General features: G+C 32.3%; 1 protein-coding gene across 2 annotated transcripts in view; it reads left to right on the top strand.

Annotated features, from left to right (window-relative positions):
* Nucleotides 1-6,247: 6,247 nt before the first annotated feature.
* LOC130629183 (MAM and LDL-receptor class A domain-containing protein 2-like) overlaps nucleotides 6,248-17,133 on the top strand; it is a 69,239-nt gene continuing 58,353 nt past the window's right edge. For both annotated transcript variants that reach the window (XM_057442310.1, XM_057442309.1), the window contains exons 1-7: nucleotides 6,248-6,403; nucleotides 10,815-11,007; nucleotides 12,051-12,209; nucleotides 13,809-13,970; nucleotides 15,323-15,576; nucleotides 15,744-15,858; nucleotides 16,866-17,003. In XM_057442310.1, the coding sequence (XP_057298293.1) occupies nucleotides 10,944-11,007; nucleotides 12,051-12,209; nucleotides 13,809-13,970; nucleotides 15,323-15,576; nucleotides 15,744-15,858; nucleotides 16,866-17,003 (892 nt within the window). In that variant the 5' untranslated portion in view covers nucleotides 6,248-6,403; nucleotides 10,815-10,943. The remainder of the gene's footprint in view (nucleotides 6,404-10,814; nucleotides 11,008-12,050; nucleotides 12,210-13,808; nucleotides 13,971-15,322; nucleotides 15,577-15,743; nucleotides 15,859-16,865; nucleotides 17,004-17,133) is intronic.

Below are 17,133 nucleotides of genomic sequence, written 5' to 3'. Positions count from 1 at the left end.
AGATCCAACTTTCATGTAAAAATACCTTATTTTTCTACTGGATAAATTTTTTCGTATAAACGAATAAATTAAACGTCGTACGGCATGTAGCCTAAATAACACTTTAAAGACGTCATTTTGTTAAAACGTCGAACAACTTACCGCGAATGGTGAATAAAAAAACAAGATTGTTAATTAAAAATGTTACATTCGCAGACTTCCGTTCTTTCTGTTAATTTTCAATATGTATATTTTTTATTGGGGCACAATTTTCGTTGTTCCAAAAAACTTAGTGGAAATTTTAATTTTGCGCTGATATATAAATATACGACTAAGTTGCAACTCAGAGTTCGTACCGCAAAAACAAAGTTAAAAAGTATGTTGTGTGTAATATAACCACATCAGTAACACAACCACAGGCGACAAAGCTATCACACATTTAAAAAATTCCAGGAAGTTACGAAATACATTTTACAAAAAGAAAACAAGAATTATTGATATTTAAAAGTACACGAGTTTTAAGATTGAAATGGCTTATCAAGGATAGCCTCTTCAATTTCTATTGGTACTACACTATTAACAACCCCTTCGAAGGGAGTATTGTATTTAAAGTAAGCTACGAATTTTGTGCAAGAACAGCGATTGCTCAACTAGACAGCCACCTAAGATATCAATCATATGCTAGACGCTAAGGAGAAAGGATAGATTCACACTTTTTATAGTCTCTGATATGACTAGGTCGAGGATTGAACCCAAGACCTTCCCAACTAGAAGCTGTACGCTCTACCAAAAGGCCACCAGCCGGGTCATGGTTTCTTCTTACTTAAATTTACGTTTCTTAGATGCTTGAAATTTATGTCGACAATTTCGCCAAGCCCGATATCAAGATAATTGACGGGGAAACTATAGTTTTTGAAGTAAAACCCTGAACAGGATTACATAGTCTAGCTCCGCTTAAATAGTGACTAGTGGAAAATTTTGCATTTTGTACAACCTCGCTCCGACGGCATTTTGCCTTCTTGATGAATTGGGAGACTTTAATTTTATCAATTTGTGAGACTCGCAAATTTTATCAATTTAGAAGTCTTTGAATGACTGATTAACATTTTACTTAACCTCTCATATCAAGAGAACATATGCTAGTTGGGGACTAAATTCATTCTCATCAGAATTCTTTGTTTGCAACAATTTACAGCACAGTTGTGGCAAATAATGTTTTTTTATAAGCATAACGCCTATATAAGACTTAGAAGCATATTTAGGCCCAGTTAGGGGAATTTTTTTGGGGTATGCCAAGTATTTTTTCTAGCTTGTATTGTGAATCCTTGTGCGTGTTTTCTTCTATGGATTTAAATTAACACATCTACACTACATAATATAAACTTTGGCCTTGTGTAATATTAGAAGTTTTTATCCAATTGCGCATGCGCAAACGAAAAAACCCGTAAGCTTTTTTAGCGCTAAAGCGGGAATGCAGTTGAATGGAAACGAACCTTATGTTCTGATACAACATCTTGACGGGAATGAAAAAACAAAACGGATGTATTTTTTTTTCAGTTTTACCCAAATTTGTAACTTTAATATAACTAAGTATTAATTGCAAAACATAAATCTAGAAATAAAAAAACCCAAGCTGAAACACGAGTTAGCTATTACTTGCATCGGCGTACAGTAAATATTTAGTTTCCTTATTAAGAAGGTTTTGTCAAATAATTCTTCACCACAAAACAAAACCTCTACTACACTCCTCCCATTTCACCAACCACTCGAGGACTAATTTTAACCCAAAGTAATAACACACCACCTTAGATGATTTGTCTGATTTTTTTAAAGTGAAATTACGAATAAATTTAACGTAAACCCGATCAACGTAAGGTTCACTGTCGTTCATACAACAAATCTTAAACCCAAGGTATTTTAGGCTTTTGATATTGCGACAAACTTAAATAGCCCAGGGTACGAGGTTGAGGAGGTTTAAAACTGTTGTGCTAATAGAATCTCTGTAAAGCCCGAAAGCTGGAAAACATTTTGGAACAATTATACCAACCCTAATTCAGGATTATACCTTTTTTTTGTTCTCTAACAACCTGGATGGTTTGCAAGACAGATAAGCTTGTAGCAAAAATAACGAGCTTGTGGGCAACACTGCATTTTCACCTCTGACACCTCTGATTAACATACAGGTTTCACTACACCGACCAAATTCTAGTCAAATATTTTCCAAACTTTTTTACTTGAAACTTTCTAAAACTTTCTAAAAAATGTACAAGACAAGCGTAAAAGTATTGTTGTTTCTTGTTAGCGTGCACAAAAAGAAAATAATGCTCCTTAAATTGTTTTTGGAGGAAAAAGAACAAAAAATATTGTTTTGACTACAACTCTGTTGTTGCTATTTTAAACAAATTATATAATATAAATTATATTATATAATTTAGTGTTTTTTTTTCTGTTTATTTTCTTGTTTGTTTTTGTTATTTCTTTTTGTCTAGGGCAATCGCATATTTCGAACATGATTTAAAGTATATATCAAACTTCCAGAAGGCGGACAGTTTTTGCACCAATGGTATCCAATAATTAGAGAAATTGTACAAGAAAAATCAAGAACTAACCAAATGCGTGTCTGACCACACAACAATCGTTGCTTATTTAGAAAAATTCCGAGGTTGACAAGGGGAAAGAATTTTTTTCAAAATTCCCCTTTAGAATGTTCAGTTAATTAATATCCTGAATGACTTAAAAGAAGAACTAGAAGGCAAAACAACATGGCACTCTCTAAGAACACCTGAACAAAACTAAGTCAAAACATTTCAAAGCGGTTCATAAAAATTCAGGAACAGTCAAGCGTGTTTTCACCGGATATTCTCGACTCAAAGCGTATAATCTTTTAAAGAATATTTGTTAAGGTTATGTTTAAAAAAGTCATTATCCAAATTGATCTACTTTGTCCTCATTCTGCATTATACGCATATAATGGCGTTAAAACCTTAGACTGAGCTCATTCCAGCACGATGGTACAACGTTTCGACCGCCACACAACTTTATCATTGTTTAAAAAGACTAAGTTATTATGCCAAAACAATTGCAACCTACACACGTTAAGGACCTGCTTCACTACTGTATTACTTTTACCGATACTTGCATGGCAAACGAACAAAATAATGTAAAGGACCCCCCGCACACGCCCTTGAAGGTATTCGGTGCTCTAAAACATACGTGTTTACAATTTCTGGTTTTTAATACTCATTTATTCACACATTTGGGATAGATCTTTTCGCATCAACAACTTCCCCATATTATAACTTTTATCTTCAATTTACGTATATGTGACATGTTTAATCTAGACAACCTTTTTTCCCGACGCTAATGTTAATAATGACATTGTAAGGAACACTCGATATATATGAAGAATTTACAGCGCATAAATCTAGGAAAAGTTTATCGCTTAAAAGTAGAAACTTTAGAAATGACAAAATCGTAATATCGTTATAGTTTAGTAAGAAAACCTTGACTCGTTGTTTTCCTTTCAATTACCAAACCTCCGCGGGGGAGATTACCTATATACCTATACCGGGGGAGATAAGCAAAGAAATGTTTCTAAAAACGTAAATATAAACAAAGTTAGGCAAACATTTCAAAATACAACTTCAATCTTTGCCTAAACATGTCTTCATCTATTTAGAACAATCACCAATCTTGAATTGGTTTATTTATTTAAGCGGTTTCGTGAAATGTTTACACAACACATTGTGTGCATATCTCAAATTATACTTGCTCAGATGAAAAGTCCCTGTATCAAGTTTCTTTTTATTCACATCTTTTAGCTGTCCTAATTAAAATTCTATCCCAAGTTTCTTTTTATCAAAAAGTTGAGTCATCTGAACAATATCCTAGCATTAAATAAAATACCGTTACCCCGATTAAGTAAATACTGTTATCCCGATTAAACATAAAGCAACCGCCTTCCAAGTCAGTTAGTTCGGCCTTGGGATTATTTTTAAGTAACATTTGACGTTAAATATGCTTATTGTTGTTGTTGAGAATATGTATTGAATATATATCCAAGAAATTATCCTCAAGCACGCCTTTCTCACACCTTTTTCCATAAGGAATAATAATCCTAGAATATAAGACTTTAATAAGTAATAATAAATAACGCAATGGTATTTAAAGTAAGAGATGCTTTAAATTCGACATGCTTTTTACTTATTAATACTGTTGCCAGGAGACTCTACGGCGGATACTCGATATAGCGCTATGTAGCGTGTATTGCTTTCATTACCAGACAAATCCTGCTCCAGAAAACACACGACCTTCTCGATCAAAACACAGGCGCAATTTTGACTTCATAATGGAAATAACATGAATAAATGCAAATCTTCTACCGGGGCTACCGTTTTGTACTTGCATAAACAAGAGTATATAATTCCCACGTTCCAAGTCATACGTGTTTAATAAGGAAGTGAAAACACGTGATAAGTTAGACAACAATACTGGACATATAAATGGAAACCAGAAAAACCAACTAAAATATAAACAGAATTATTTACGTAATCTCGACCGCCTTTCTTTGACTGTAATTTTTAAGAATTTTACGTCGCCTTACCGTCTTTAATTTTTCATAATAACAAAATTTAATTTAAAAGGCTGTCAGAAAACGTCGTGTTTTTGGCCAATCAACATCTTCTATTATGCGTGCTTCTCATTGACTCCCTTATAAAGGATTCTGAATTAATTTGTCAGATGAACCACGGTATAACAAAATAACCAGGGTTTGAAAAAAAATCCAAGGTAGCAATGCACATAGCTATAAACCAATCTGAGGCTGAGAAAGCAGCCTGATTGTGACTGAACAACCTTGATATGACAGAACATTCTAAGTTTGAGAAAAAAAACTTTAATATGACAATATTTCGATGGTGAAACAGCCTGGGTATGACTAGATACTGCTGTTAGATCAATCTAAACAAAATGTTACGTCACTTAACTATGCTCGTCGCGAAATGGAAAATCAAATATCAACTTGTGCAAATAAGAAACTTGATTTATAATTGTAACTGTGAGGGTGAGACTGTGCGGAGAGAACTGCCTGCATTCAATTTAGAATAAAAGTGAAGCTATTTGGAATAAAAGCGAGAAGAAAAATATGTTCTCTTTGATTGATTTGAAATAAAAGTAAAGTTATTTGAAATAAGGCTTTCAGTTTGTAAAAATTATTAATTGCAGATTTTATAGAACAAAATTAGGGATCATTTTACTTTTTCGATTCTCCAACGAAAGCGCTAATGGCATTTAATCCTTTTGAAGCACAAAGTTTGATTAACAATATAAACAATAAAACTAAGGATATTTGTCCTCCAAGACCGCATGAAGCGGAAAGCTTGCGCATGCACAGTACATATGTGTTACACGTGTTTTTAAAAACATTTGTAGCATAAAAGGGCGGGAAACTTTTGTTGTTCTTCGGAATTTCATAGAAACAAACTGCGATGACCGGACCAGCTATCTGTGGAAAAATCTACAGAATTTGGAACAGCAATTTTCGCTTCTGGCAGAGATTCGCATTGTAAGTAAGGCGTGATTGTGTGAAGACTTCAGATACACGTCATTCAGAGTGTACCACCTTGCAAAGTGCTACGGTGGATTGCGGTACAGCCAAGAACATTTCCTTTCTTCTTTGGCCGCTGCGGATTCACTCGCCAGCCGTGTTACAGCTAGTAAATGACTTAATATGGTCTAAAAACACTGTATTTAAATTTTGATTGTGCACAATTGACAGCTTGAAAATACCTTATTGACTTTTTATATCAATTTTTTTCAACAATTTTTTATTTTTACATGTGAATCAGAAATCATGTTGGTGCAAGACTTTTAAGTACTTTTCACCTTAAGCCTCCCTGTCATTAACGCGGTCACGAGCTACAAAAATCACAACAACACACGTTGCATAAATTGAAACATTATCTTTTCAAAACAAACCCAACATCCTCCCTCCTGGGTGTTTTTAAGAGGTATTTTATTAGACTTTTCGCACGAAGCGTGAGAAATCATCTACGGTGTTTGGTGAAATAATCCATTGGTGAAATATATTCCTGTACACGTTCGGTTTAATGATGCTGTTTTATCTCATGCGCATTGTTTTAATTGGTTGCTCAGAACAAAAGAAAACTGTAAATACACGGATCTGATTGGCTAGTGTTATTTAGATACGGCTTAACAATTGTTAATGCATTAAAAAGCATTTTTTTTAATATATTTTTTGCGCCAGCCATGTGACATTGGTTTCAAATTCCACGCTTTTCTTCATTCTTCTTGCAGCAACTCTCGAGGGCTACACACCTTTTTTTGTTAAAGCCTCGAATCGTTTGCAAAAGCTGCAAATTAAGCACACAACTGGCGCGAGATTTGCATCCTTTCTTTTGTTCAGGTATGCTTTTTATTTACTTGTGGGCTGCATGATTTAATTCCGTGGCGAATGAAAGGTTATTAAAGATAAGCTGATAAATTGTGTAGCGCGTTAAATGGGATAGATACAGAGAACAAGAATATCTGGCTATTTACTGTCTTGTGGTGAAAGTGACTACCTTGTTTAACCCGGATAAACAAACAAGTAAATAAAAATAGACATACAAATTTATTTTCCTAAACAATCTTGTCGGCTGATTTATAGAAACATCTATTTTATTTAATTATTTATTTTTCTCTTTATTTAAACCAATCCTCAAACCTTTTCTGTAATAAGTTTTTACATTTTTGGTGACAGATGACTCAGCAAAAACAACTGCAATTATTATGATAAGAGTAAATTTTTAAAATGACTCAGCAAAAAATTTCTAAAAAATTGGGACAAAAATATTCAAGGCTTTTATATGTTAGACAAAATCTACTGCAATAATGTATGCGTGTTAAACTGTTCAAAATGTACTATAAAATTAGTAATCATAGAAGACCATCAAGAAGAATTAGTTACATAAAGGACTCCCTTTATGTAACCAATTCTTTAAAAAAAGTTTAACAAGGTTTCCGTGATTTGTGTGACATTACATAATTTATATTCATTAACATTAATTAACATAATTAGCATTAATTTGACATCGGTAAAAGGTACACAGAATCGAAGAGGTGGATGTTTCAATGAATTCTCAACTCTTCTATCTGTAAACATTCCTGCAGCCTCAATCAAATTTCTTTGTAAGAGGTTTACTCTTTTTACTTTAAAAAAAACTTTTTCTATGAAGGAGAGTGGATTTAATATAAGATCTTCTCCATTATGTCAACATGTCTGTTTATATTCTAAACAGGCGAAATAAAGATTGTGGTTGACGCCAGCTCAATAGCTTAGTCTCAAAACTTCTACAGTTTTGGCATGGTGCACCATTTTTACAGGCATAATCAGGTATGATCAGACAAGAAAAAAGTTTTTGGCATCGATTTGGGGATAACAAGCTTGATTTTGCCAACATTTTCTTTCCTCTTTAATAGTTTTTATAAAACACATCCCAGTTGAAATATAAAAAAACATTCTTAATCAAAGTTTTATCTTTTTGGCATTCCAATTTAAGGCTAAACAATACACTGTCCTTCTTTTCATAACAGTTTAGTTTTATTCTCTAATTCAGAAAAACAGATTTGTCGTGTAAGAAAAGTAAAAGGCGCCCTTGGTTCAACACGTGCCGCTCTCAAGACATTATTGTAGCCACCAATAGATGTTTATACTTGAGTTTCAAGATATCTGTGATGATTCTTCAATATTATTACATTCATGTTAAGTGCGCGTCGATACATTGTGAGGAGCGCACAACCTGTAAATAGTCTTAGGCGAAACTTATACTCCATTCATTAAATTCATCCTTAAATATTTGTGCTCAATACAACCTAATGTAAATTCTATTAAATCTTATTCGGCTAAGCAGTAAACAGTGATAATAAATATTGCACTCAATGCAGTCTTTCTTACGAAATTTACGCTCATTTGGGGGGCCTCCAAGTATAACTGGATTGGAAAGCAAAATGAATTATAGGGTTACAGTAAAAGAAAAATCTCATTATGTAAATGAGGAAACGAAGCAAGAAAACCAGTGCAAGTAATCTACCATTTTTAAAAATTTCGCGCCTAAAATTCCTTTTTTTATTTATACAGCGCCCTACATGACACCCGCTGTCGTGTGTGTGCAAATTTAAAAGCAGGGGGTTTTGTAATCGAAAACGTCATTATAATCGTACCTTACATTGTAGTAATAACACCCGTCCAAGCAAATTGCATTACTTCATGTAAACAGGCGGCAAGGATGCACGAAATGTCGGTGCGAGGAATTCTCAACAGGCTAAGGACTAGTAATCTCAATTAGTAGTCTCTTGGGACGAATTTTAAAGAAAAAATGTTTGTTGATTTCATTCACCAAAAAAGTAAACATACTTCGGACGCCAGACCTAGAAAAATAAATTAATAAACAATGCATCAAGCTTACTCTTCTCGTCACACTGAAAGATAAACATAGGCCAGCTTAACGTTAGAATAAAAAGTACAAAAGCTAAACCAATATAACAAAAACAACAACAACATAGACTGAACAATAATTTAATTGTTTTGAAAAAGTTGCAAAAAAGGGGGATATAAAACTGGAAGTCCGGTTAGGTCACTAACTTTCACCTAAATTGTTTCAGTCAAAAAAAGTCTATAAGGGGTAACAGTAACTCAGTGTTCCCGCCACAAAGTTTTATTCCATGCATACAGAGAAAAGTCAATTATCTCAAATTGAAATAAAAGAAAATAAAACAGTCTCAATTTTCAGTTCATTCATTAGAAAATATTGCAAAACTTCACACATTGCGAAATCTAACTTTTACTTTTTTTTTTCAACTAAGAGCAGACATTTTTACCAACTTTGTTCCCAGGAAATGACTAACTTACCCACTGGTAATCTTTCTACCGTTAAAAAGGGAAAGACTGGTAAATACATTGCTTTGCGTCTTGTGTGGGAACAAATATTGCATCACAAATATGTTGTTGCTGATGGAAGTATCTTTGCGTTGTCAGACAGATAGACAGTGTAGAAGCTGTGGATGAAGTGCTCACAGTTACCGATGAATCAAGGATAAGAAAAATAAAGTAAAGTAGCTAAAAGAAACTTTATTTGATTAAAATATATTAGATTTAAAAAATTCTTTTCTGAAGTTAAAATTAAACACGGGAAAGAATTTTACTTTTCGGGCGTCCCAATTAAAACATTTTTTCATTTCATAGAGCAACATTCCACTGAAGCATTATAACGTACAGTTCAGTATTTCTATTATTTCTTTCGCTTCAGTTGACTTTGGTATGTAAGTCATTTAAATCTCTTATTGACAATCGATTTCGCAAACTTATTATGCAAGTCATCCACCAATTTTGTTTTTATTTATTTCCATGACAACCATCTCAGAAGTCGAAAAAGAGATTTGAAACAACACGGACTTTGGAATTGTCCATCATCTTGACAGCTCTTTAATTTTTTTATTTGTTTTGTTTTTGAAGATATTGAATTTCATGTGCGATCTTCAAGGTGCGATGTATAGTTTACAGTTATAACCTTTGCAAACAAAGTGAAAATCGTTTCGCAAAATTTAACAAAAAATAAATTTAGCAATATGCTTTCCCAACACAACAAATATTGCGTAATTAATAAAAATTAGGTTTTACATTATATTATATCAAATTATAGCTTCCAGTTTCGAATTTTATACTGGCTATTCGTAGAACCAACAACAGCACAATTAACGCTGGGTATTTTGTTTTAAAAGATAACAGTTTGTTTATAGCTCATTTTAATATCGTATGAATCATTTTATTTGTTCTTTTCACTCTGTTTGCTCCTCTCTCAACTAATTTTTCAACCCTTCTTCGCGCTCAGTCTCAACACCGCACCGCAATACAAAATGGTAGCCCAATGCTTCGGATTGGTGTATTTTATACAACCGCACCAATTTGATCCTTTTTTAGCTTTTATGCATGGCTTTCCCAGTGTTGAAAGCCTTATAAAACCTAGGGACGAGATTGGGACCACATCATTTTTTTTAATTGTAACAAATTTTATTTCATCCTTGATGTCGTGACAATGACACTTCCACAAGTCTTTTTTATTTCGTCACCAGGTAGGCGACGATCTAACATAAACTGAATGAGACAGTTCATTCAACACAAAACTTGAATCCTCTTACGAAAGGATGCTTATGTGTTTTACGTAAATAAACCTTATTTATAAAAAATATAATACAATAATTTGAATGCGTCAAGTATGGTTAAGTATTTTGAAATGATCCATTAGTTTTTTCTGTTATGTGATTTTCTGTCCTCAGGCTTGTAATACCCAAGTGCTTCTTAGCAGTGCTTGTTTTTTTCATTTCAATTATTTCTTTCATAACATCACCAAGTATTGGTTTCATTACGAGTTTTTCTCTCTAAATTTACAGAAAAAAAGGAATTGATAAATAAAACCAAATATGCCGTTAAAAATTAATTTCGTGCTTGATTTTCTTTGCATTCTACAGCTTTTTCCATAAGAATCTATTTTATAAGAACTTTCAGGCTAAAATTTAATTGAAAATAAAGAACAACATGTGCACCAAGTCTAAATCCTTTCATAGATTGTGAAAGTCTAGAATTATTACAATACCATTTAGCGCGCGCATGGAGTGTAAATAGTAATCTCGCGAGTAGAATTCGCCTTAGACTTCAAGAAGACGTCCAAGGCATAGAAAGCCAACTGCAACATGTTCGTTGTCCACTTTGTTTTAGAGCGAATTACTCACAACAAGTTTATTATGTTTTGTTACGTCAGTATTTTTCCTTTTGTTTTTAGACAAAAAAGGATTGAAATCAACCAGCAGTTTGTTGATGAAATAATCGAATTGATGATCGAAATTTGGTTATAAACAAAGAAAGAATAAGAGACACACCCTGAATTAAAGTAGGGGCGGTGTTTCGCAACATGGTACACCCAAAATTGGGCCATTGTAAATTATGTATATATTTAGTTTTAGTTTTCTTAGTAGGTAAGTTTTTTTTCATTTTAATTCTTTAAATACGTCAATACAAAACTTGATTTCATAAACTAGGTATCAGAAGAATTGTTCAAGTTTGTTACAAAAGAAACACACAAAAACTGTGCATTTCTGTAGTTATTTGCTTGTGCTATTATCTTTGTAAGGCGGAGCTTATGAATATCTCATCTCCACGCGTCTTGTGTCTTTCATAATTCAAGGATATGATACGAATCACGAATGGCAGAAAAAATTATGGCTTTTGCATAAAGAGAAATTAGTAGTATATAAGCCTATCTTTTTTCTTCTCTCAGTGTGATTTTTTTCAGTTCTTGGACAAACAGAACTTTTAAGTTTCACATTACGAAAAATGTGTGGACCTTGCCCTGGCTCAAGGGCCCTAAAAGAACTTGCCTGCCATCGTTGATAATTTTTTTCCTTTCTAATTATTTTTTGAGAGAAACGAATAACTAAATTCTAAGTCGTTAAATTTTGACACTACTTGTAACTACACAAAATATGTTTTGCGGGCATAGATTTTGCAAAACAGTTGACTTTACTTTATTTAACTTGCTAAGTTGTTGGTTTTGCATGTTTACATTGCGGTTTGCCTAAACAACCTATTTCTTATAAGGCGAACACTGATTCGAATATTTCTGGCCGTAACAAAGAGTCATTTTATTTTTCAAAAAACTTAGAAAGGGGTATGTGGACGAAGTTGTTAGTCCCTTTTGGCCTCATGTAAAAGCATCCTTAATTTTGAAAACAAATACACGCGGTTTTGCCGCTCAAGCAGAAATTGTATCAAGATTTAAAATAACAAGTTTCTAAATTAAAAAAACCTGAAGTTAAACAGTTTTTGTGGGAAAGTTAATCCGCGAATCTCAGCTGATTGAAATCGGCACTTGTCCGTCTTGACTCAAAGGTTCAGGGATTTAGCTAAAAAGACTGTTCGATTATGTATCAATAGCTAACTAGCTATAAATAGCTAGCTAGCTAACTAGCTATAAATTATGAAATAGCGTAAAATAAAACCAAGAAATATTTTTTTCTAGGAAATTTATTATCTCAAGATTGTGATTTTGAGAAAGACACTTGTAAATGGACGCAAAGTAAAACAGATAAATTTGATTGGAGTAGACAAACTGGTAGTACTGGTAGCTCTGGCACTGGTCCAAAAAGAGACCACACTTCAACTGTTAAAACTTTACCAGGTATATACATTATAGGTTATGATATTGATTTTTTTTATGTTTGTGCAATCATTGCCTCTATCCGCCAAGGGAAACAATCACATTATATTGACATGAGTAATCAAAAACAGGGTTTTTAGTGTTGATGCTTTATATTGTTGGACAATGAGTTTGTTTTGGTTTTGTATAATACTATAATATTGCACGCAGCTATATTCATACAAAGTAGGAAATTTGCCATAAATTACATTTCTTTGCCAAGAAATTTATTTCCTGTTTTTTTTTATCAAAAAACCCAAAAGATTTGAGAATATTTTTTTAGTTTATTTTTAAAAGTACTCAAAGGAATGATGCATTGAAAAGTAACAGAAATGCTAAAATTAATGTGTTTTCCATTGTGTACCACTAACAGGGTGCCATTATGACAAATACTGTGTTTGCAGAATCCTGCAATCTACTATTTCAGTAAAACTAGGTAGCACTAAAGCACTCTTGGACGATCGCCCCTAAGTGTAAAATGTTTAATCATACGGTCATATCTTGCGCTACCTCGAACATCATCAATTGAAAAATAGAAAGTATACCCAACTGGCACAAGACGTCTTTAAGACTTCTTAAGATGTCTTTTTTAAAACTTCTGTTAGAAAACGCTATTAAAATGTCTTTAATGCATCTTCTTAAGAACGTCTTACAGAAGACATCTTTTAAACGTCTCTTGAAAGTAAATAAATTCGAATCTTGTAGTATACGCATTTTAGATGTCTTTTAAAAGATCTTTAAAAGACGCTTTTTAAAAGACATCTAAAAGTTATCTAAAACATATCTTTTAAAAGACGTCTTTCTCTTTTTGCTTTAATGCATCTAAAATGCGTCTTTGAAAAGACGTCTTCTCCTATTTCTTAAAGTGGTCTAAAATGCGTCTTTCAAAAGACGTTCGTTTTTTATATGAAAAATTCGATTTAAAAAGATGGGGTTGTTCGCAAACTTAGTTAGCATGTTAATTTTTTTCGGAAATCAATTTTTCACGAAGTTAAAAGTAGTAACCGTCACTTTTAATTATTTTTAAATACTAATGTATTTTGGCGAGCCTTCATAATACGTTTTCATTTCAATATGTCGTAATTTTGTTTTCCTGCACCCCCTGGTGAATATTTTTTGACAATTGATTATTGGAACATTCACAAATCTTTTGAAATGCATCTTTAAAAACACCTCTTTTAGACTCTTAAAAAGATGCATTATAGACGGACAAGTCAGCACCAAAAAAGACGTCCTTTAGAAATGTGGAAGATGTTTGAAGGACATCTTTTAGAGCTCTTTGTGCTGACTGGGTAGTAGATAGCTAAACAGAAAGTAAAAAAAGTCAGGTGACTAAAAGAACTTGAATGACAGACAAATTATACATAAAAATTATATTTTGCTGCATCTTAAAACCTACTTTTGTAATAATAATCAGGTTGTCATATCGTCAAGTGGTTTTAGAGATGTTTAAACAGGTTGACTGTTAGGCATACATTTTTTAAAATTTAATTTTATTTTTTGTGCTTATTGTTACTGTATGCATCATAAAAAAGCTATAATGAAGAGGTTAACTGATGAACGTTTGATCTTCTCTTTTAGTACCAACTACAGGCGGCTCTGCGAAAGGTGCACCATGTTATTTTCCATTCTTATACAATAAAAAGAATTATACAAGGTGCATTCCTTATGGACTTCAATCATGGTGTTCCACCACAAAGGATTATGCAAAGGATAGAAAATGGGGTTACTGTACTTCAGTTGGTATGTATTATAGTGTTTAAATATTCTTAATTCGTCATTAAAGTTGATTTTTTACTTTAAGTTTAGTTGTGTGTAAACTCAGCTATGTCAGACAGGAAAAAAAATTATCTTATTAAAAGAATTTTTATTTAAAAATATCTTCTCTTCTTTTAATGCACAAAAATAAAATCATAATTTCTTTGTAACTGGGGACAATGCTGTTGTTTTTCTTTCTTCTGACTCGTTTATTGGATATTTTTTTTCTGCTTGATTTTAAAAATAAATAAAAATTGCATAAACCATGATTTGCCTTTAGGTTTTACAAACAAAAGACCAAAAAATTTATATTTTTTTATAAGAAACACAATGTTTCTTTACATCAGGCTGAGCTCTTAGATACTTTTAGCTGCTAACTCGCAAAATATTAAAAAAACTGAAAAAGTAAATTGATAAAGTTGACAGTAATCTCTGTGAAAGAAATTTTAAAGGTGTGTAACGTCAGTCTGACTCTATAAATTTTCAAAAAAATATCTTTTAAATTTAAGAAACTTTGAGGCTGAACCTTAAAATTACGTTTCTTGTAAAAAAATGTTTTTTAATTTATTTATGCATACCAGTAAATTTATCAAAACTAAAAAACAGACAGACAATAGCTTCAGGGAATAAATTTTTGTGGGGAATTTTTTTCGCAAGTTTTGGTCAATTCCGAAAACTAATTCTTGGGAGGAGTAATGCGCTCAAAGTTCTATGCTCACATAAATTTTTAGCCTAAAAGTATACTGAATTTTGAAATGAAACCCACAATCTTGGGAAGATAATATTACATATACCAATATATCTCACAGTTGTTTATAATAAAAATTAGTTAAATTGAGCAGAAACTGTTTATATATAAGTATGTGTATATACAAAAATTATTATCATATATATAGACTTTTGGCAAGCTTTGAGAGCGATTTCCTTATGGCAAAGCTTGCAAAAAAACTATATAGGTGATAATAATTTAATTAATAATAATCAGCTGAAATTTGAATTGCTAAAATAATTACAATATGATTAACAGTTTTTCACTATCACTATTTGTGCATATAAACATTCATAAATATATAATATGTTTCCCTACAATGTAGCCATTTTTAGCTCTGTTATCTGTCAATATGTGCTACCTCGAAAGTGTTAACTAAATTCTTTGGTAGAGTGAGATACAAATCCACGCACTTCAAACTTTCTTCTAGAAAAACTGTCACTTAGAACTGAAACTGTTAATTTGAAAGATAGCACATATGCGTAAATAATAGAAGTTCAACTCAGACCTTCAGCAATTTATCAACAACATTATTTCTATATATAATGCATAAATCTTTCCTTTTTAGGTTATTACATGTTCATTGAGGCAAGCTCACCACGTCGTCAAGGTGACAATGCTATGCTTATATCTCCAGCAATTTCCAACGGACCTAAATGTTTTCATTTCTGGTACCACATGTATGGACCTCATATTGATACATTAAACATCTACACTCTTTCCAACTCAAATATGAGTGCAGCTTTATGGCGAAAAAAAGGAACACAAGGAAACAAATGGTTTTTAAGCAATGTGACAGTTGGTGGCTCAGGAAGTTTTCAGGCAAGTTCTGTCTTTTGTCTTAAGAATAATTGTTCTAAGGAATTCTTTTATGTAAACATACATTTATATTGCAGAGGCCTTCCTGTCATACCCTTTTTGATATCTTAGTTTTTTGTAAAATCAAAATAAAATAATAAAATATAATTTTAATCAAATTTTTTCTTTAGATCGTAGTAGAAGCAATACGTGGGAAAGATTACAAAGGTGATATCTCTGTGGACGATTTCAAAGTTACAGATGGATCATGTGATAGCAGTACTGGAGGGGGTGGCAATTCAACAGGTATACTGAACTTGTTTTTTGGCAATGTTTTACTTATTACACTTGGTAATCTCATTGCTGGTGGGAACAAGACTAAATTTTAATAATTTTACTTCCACTCAATTTATTAAACCCCCATATTAAAAAAAATCATACTCCATCTAACCCTTTCATTAGATTCCCCCTATTAATCACGAATAAATTGAATTTTTAATGCATTTAGAGAACTAAAGAAATGTGTATTCTTTATTAAATTTTTCAAAAAATTGTATGAGACAAACATATACTAGAGATAAATAACAAAGGCTGTTCAATACTAAAGAGGAAACATTACAACAAAAAATTAACAGTTGAAAAATCTTTCTGACTAACAAACAAGTCAAAAACATTACGTATACATTAAAAGTTAAAACTGCCTGATTAAAAAGCTTTACCCTCCCCCATTTTAAATATTGCCACCTCTGAATGAAAAATCACCTACCTCAAAATATTAATACTCTCTCCAACTTTTGAATTGAAGGAAATTACCATCCCACCCCCTCAATAAACACCCCCCTACAAAGGTTACCAAGAGCACAAGTAGTATGTATGTACATGACATCCTAATAGCATGGTTAATGTTGAATGTCTTGTACAGCCAACTGTGTTCCAATTCTTATTTTAAAACTTATCTGCCCATATTAATATGATTATTCTAATTGTTACAGAATGTGTATTCAAAATTTCAGCATTTTAAAAGCCTTTTATAATTTCAAGAAAAATGCCTGTTTTTTTTATTATTATAAATTTTTATGGCTAAGACAAAAATTATGGAGCTTCATTGCTTTAAAACTTTTAAATTGTATCTGGAAGATGTCTGACATTCTTACTGTATTAAGTTACAGGGATGAAAATCAAACAAAATACAGTGCTATTTGTGATCATTTATAACTTTTAAAATGCAAAAGGATGCAAAGGTTTTCTAAATTTTCTTTATCAGGAAATTAGGCTTCCTAAAGTCTGTATTATTTTACACTTATTCTTTAAAGGAACATGTACATTTGAGAAAGATAAATGTGGATTTCAAGACGATACAAGTGGTCAATTCATGTGGAAAAGGCATCGTGGAAGAACATCTAGCTCTGGAACTGGTCCGTCAACTGATCATACTTTACAGACTAGTTTAGGTAAACTTTTTTTCTCACTTGATTGACAGTAAATAAATGTTCAGCCTAAAATAGTGCCATGAAGGTTTGCAATGAGTTGGCAATTTTTCTAAAAACGATTGCACTTCCACATTTTTTAATAGGAGAAACC

This window comes from Hydractinia symbiolongicarpus, chromosome 15 (assembly GCF_029227915.1).
Source record: "Hydractinia symbiolongicarpus strain clone_291-10 chromosome 15, HSymV2.1, whole genome shotgun sequence".
Taxonomy (NCBI): domain Eukaryota; kingdom Metazoa; phylum Cnidaria; class Hydrozoa; order Anthoathecata; family Hydractiniidae; genus Hydractinia; species Hydractinia symbiolongicarpus.
The sequence above is the reverse complement of the archived record's forward strand: the minus strand, read 5'-3'. Positions and strand labels throughout refer to the sequence as shown.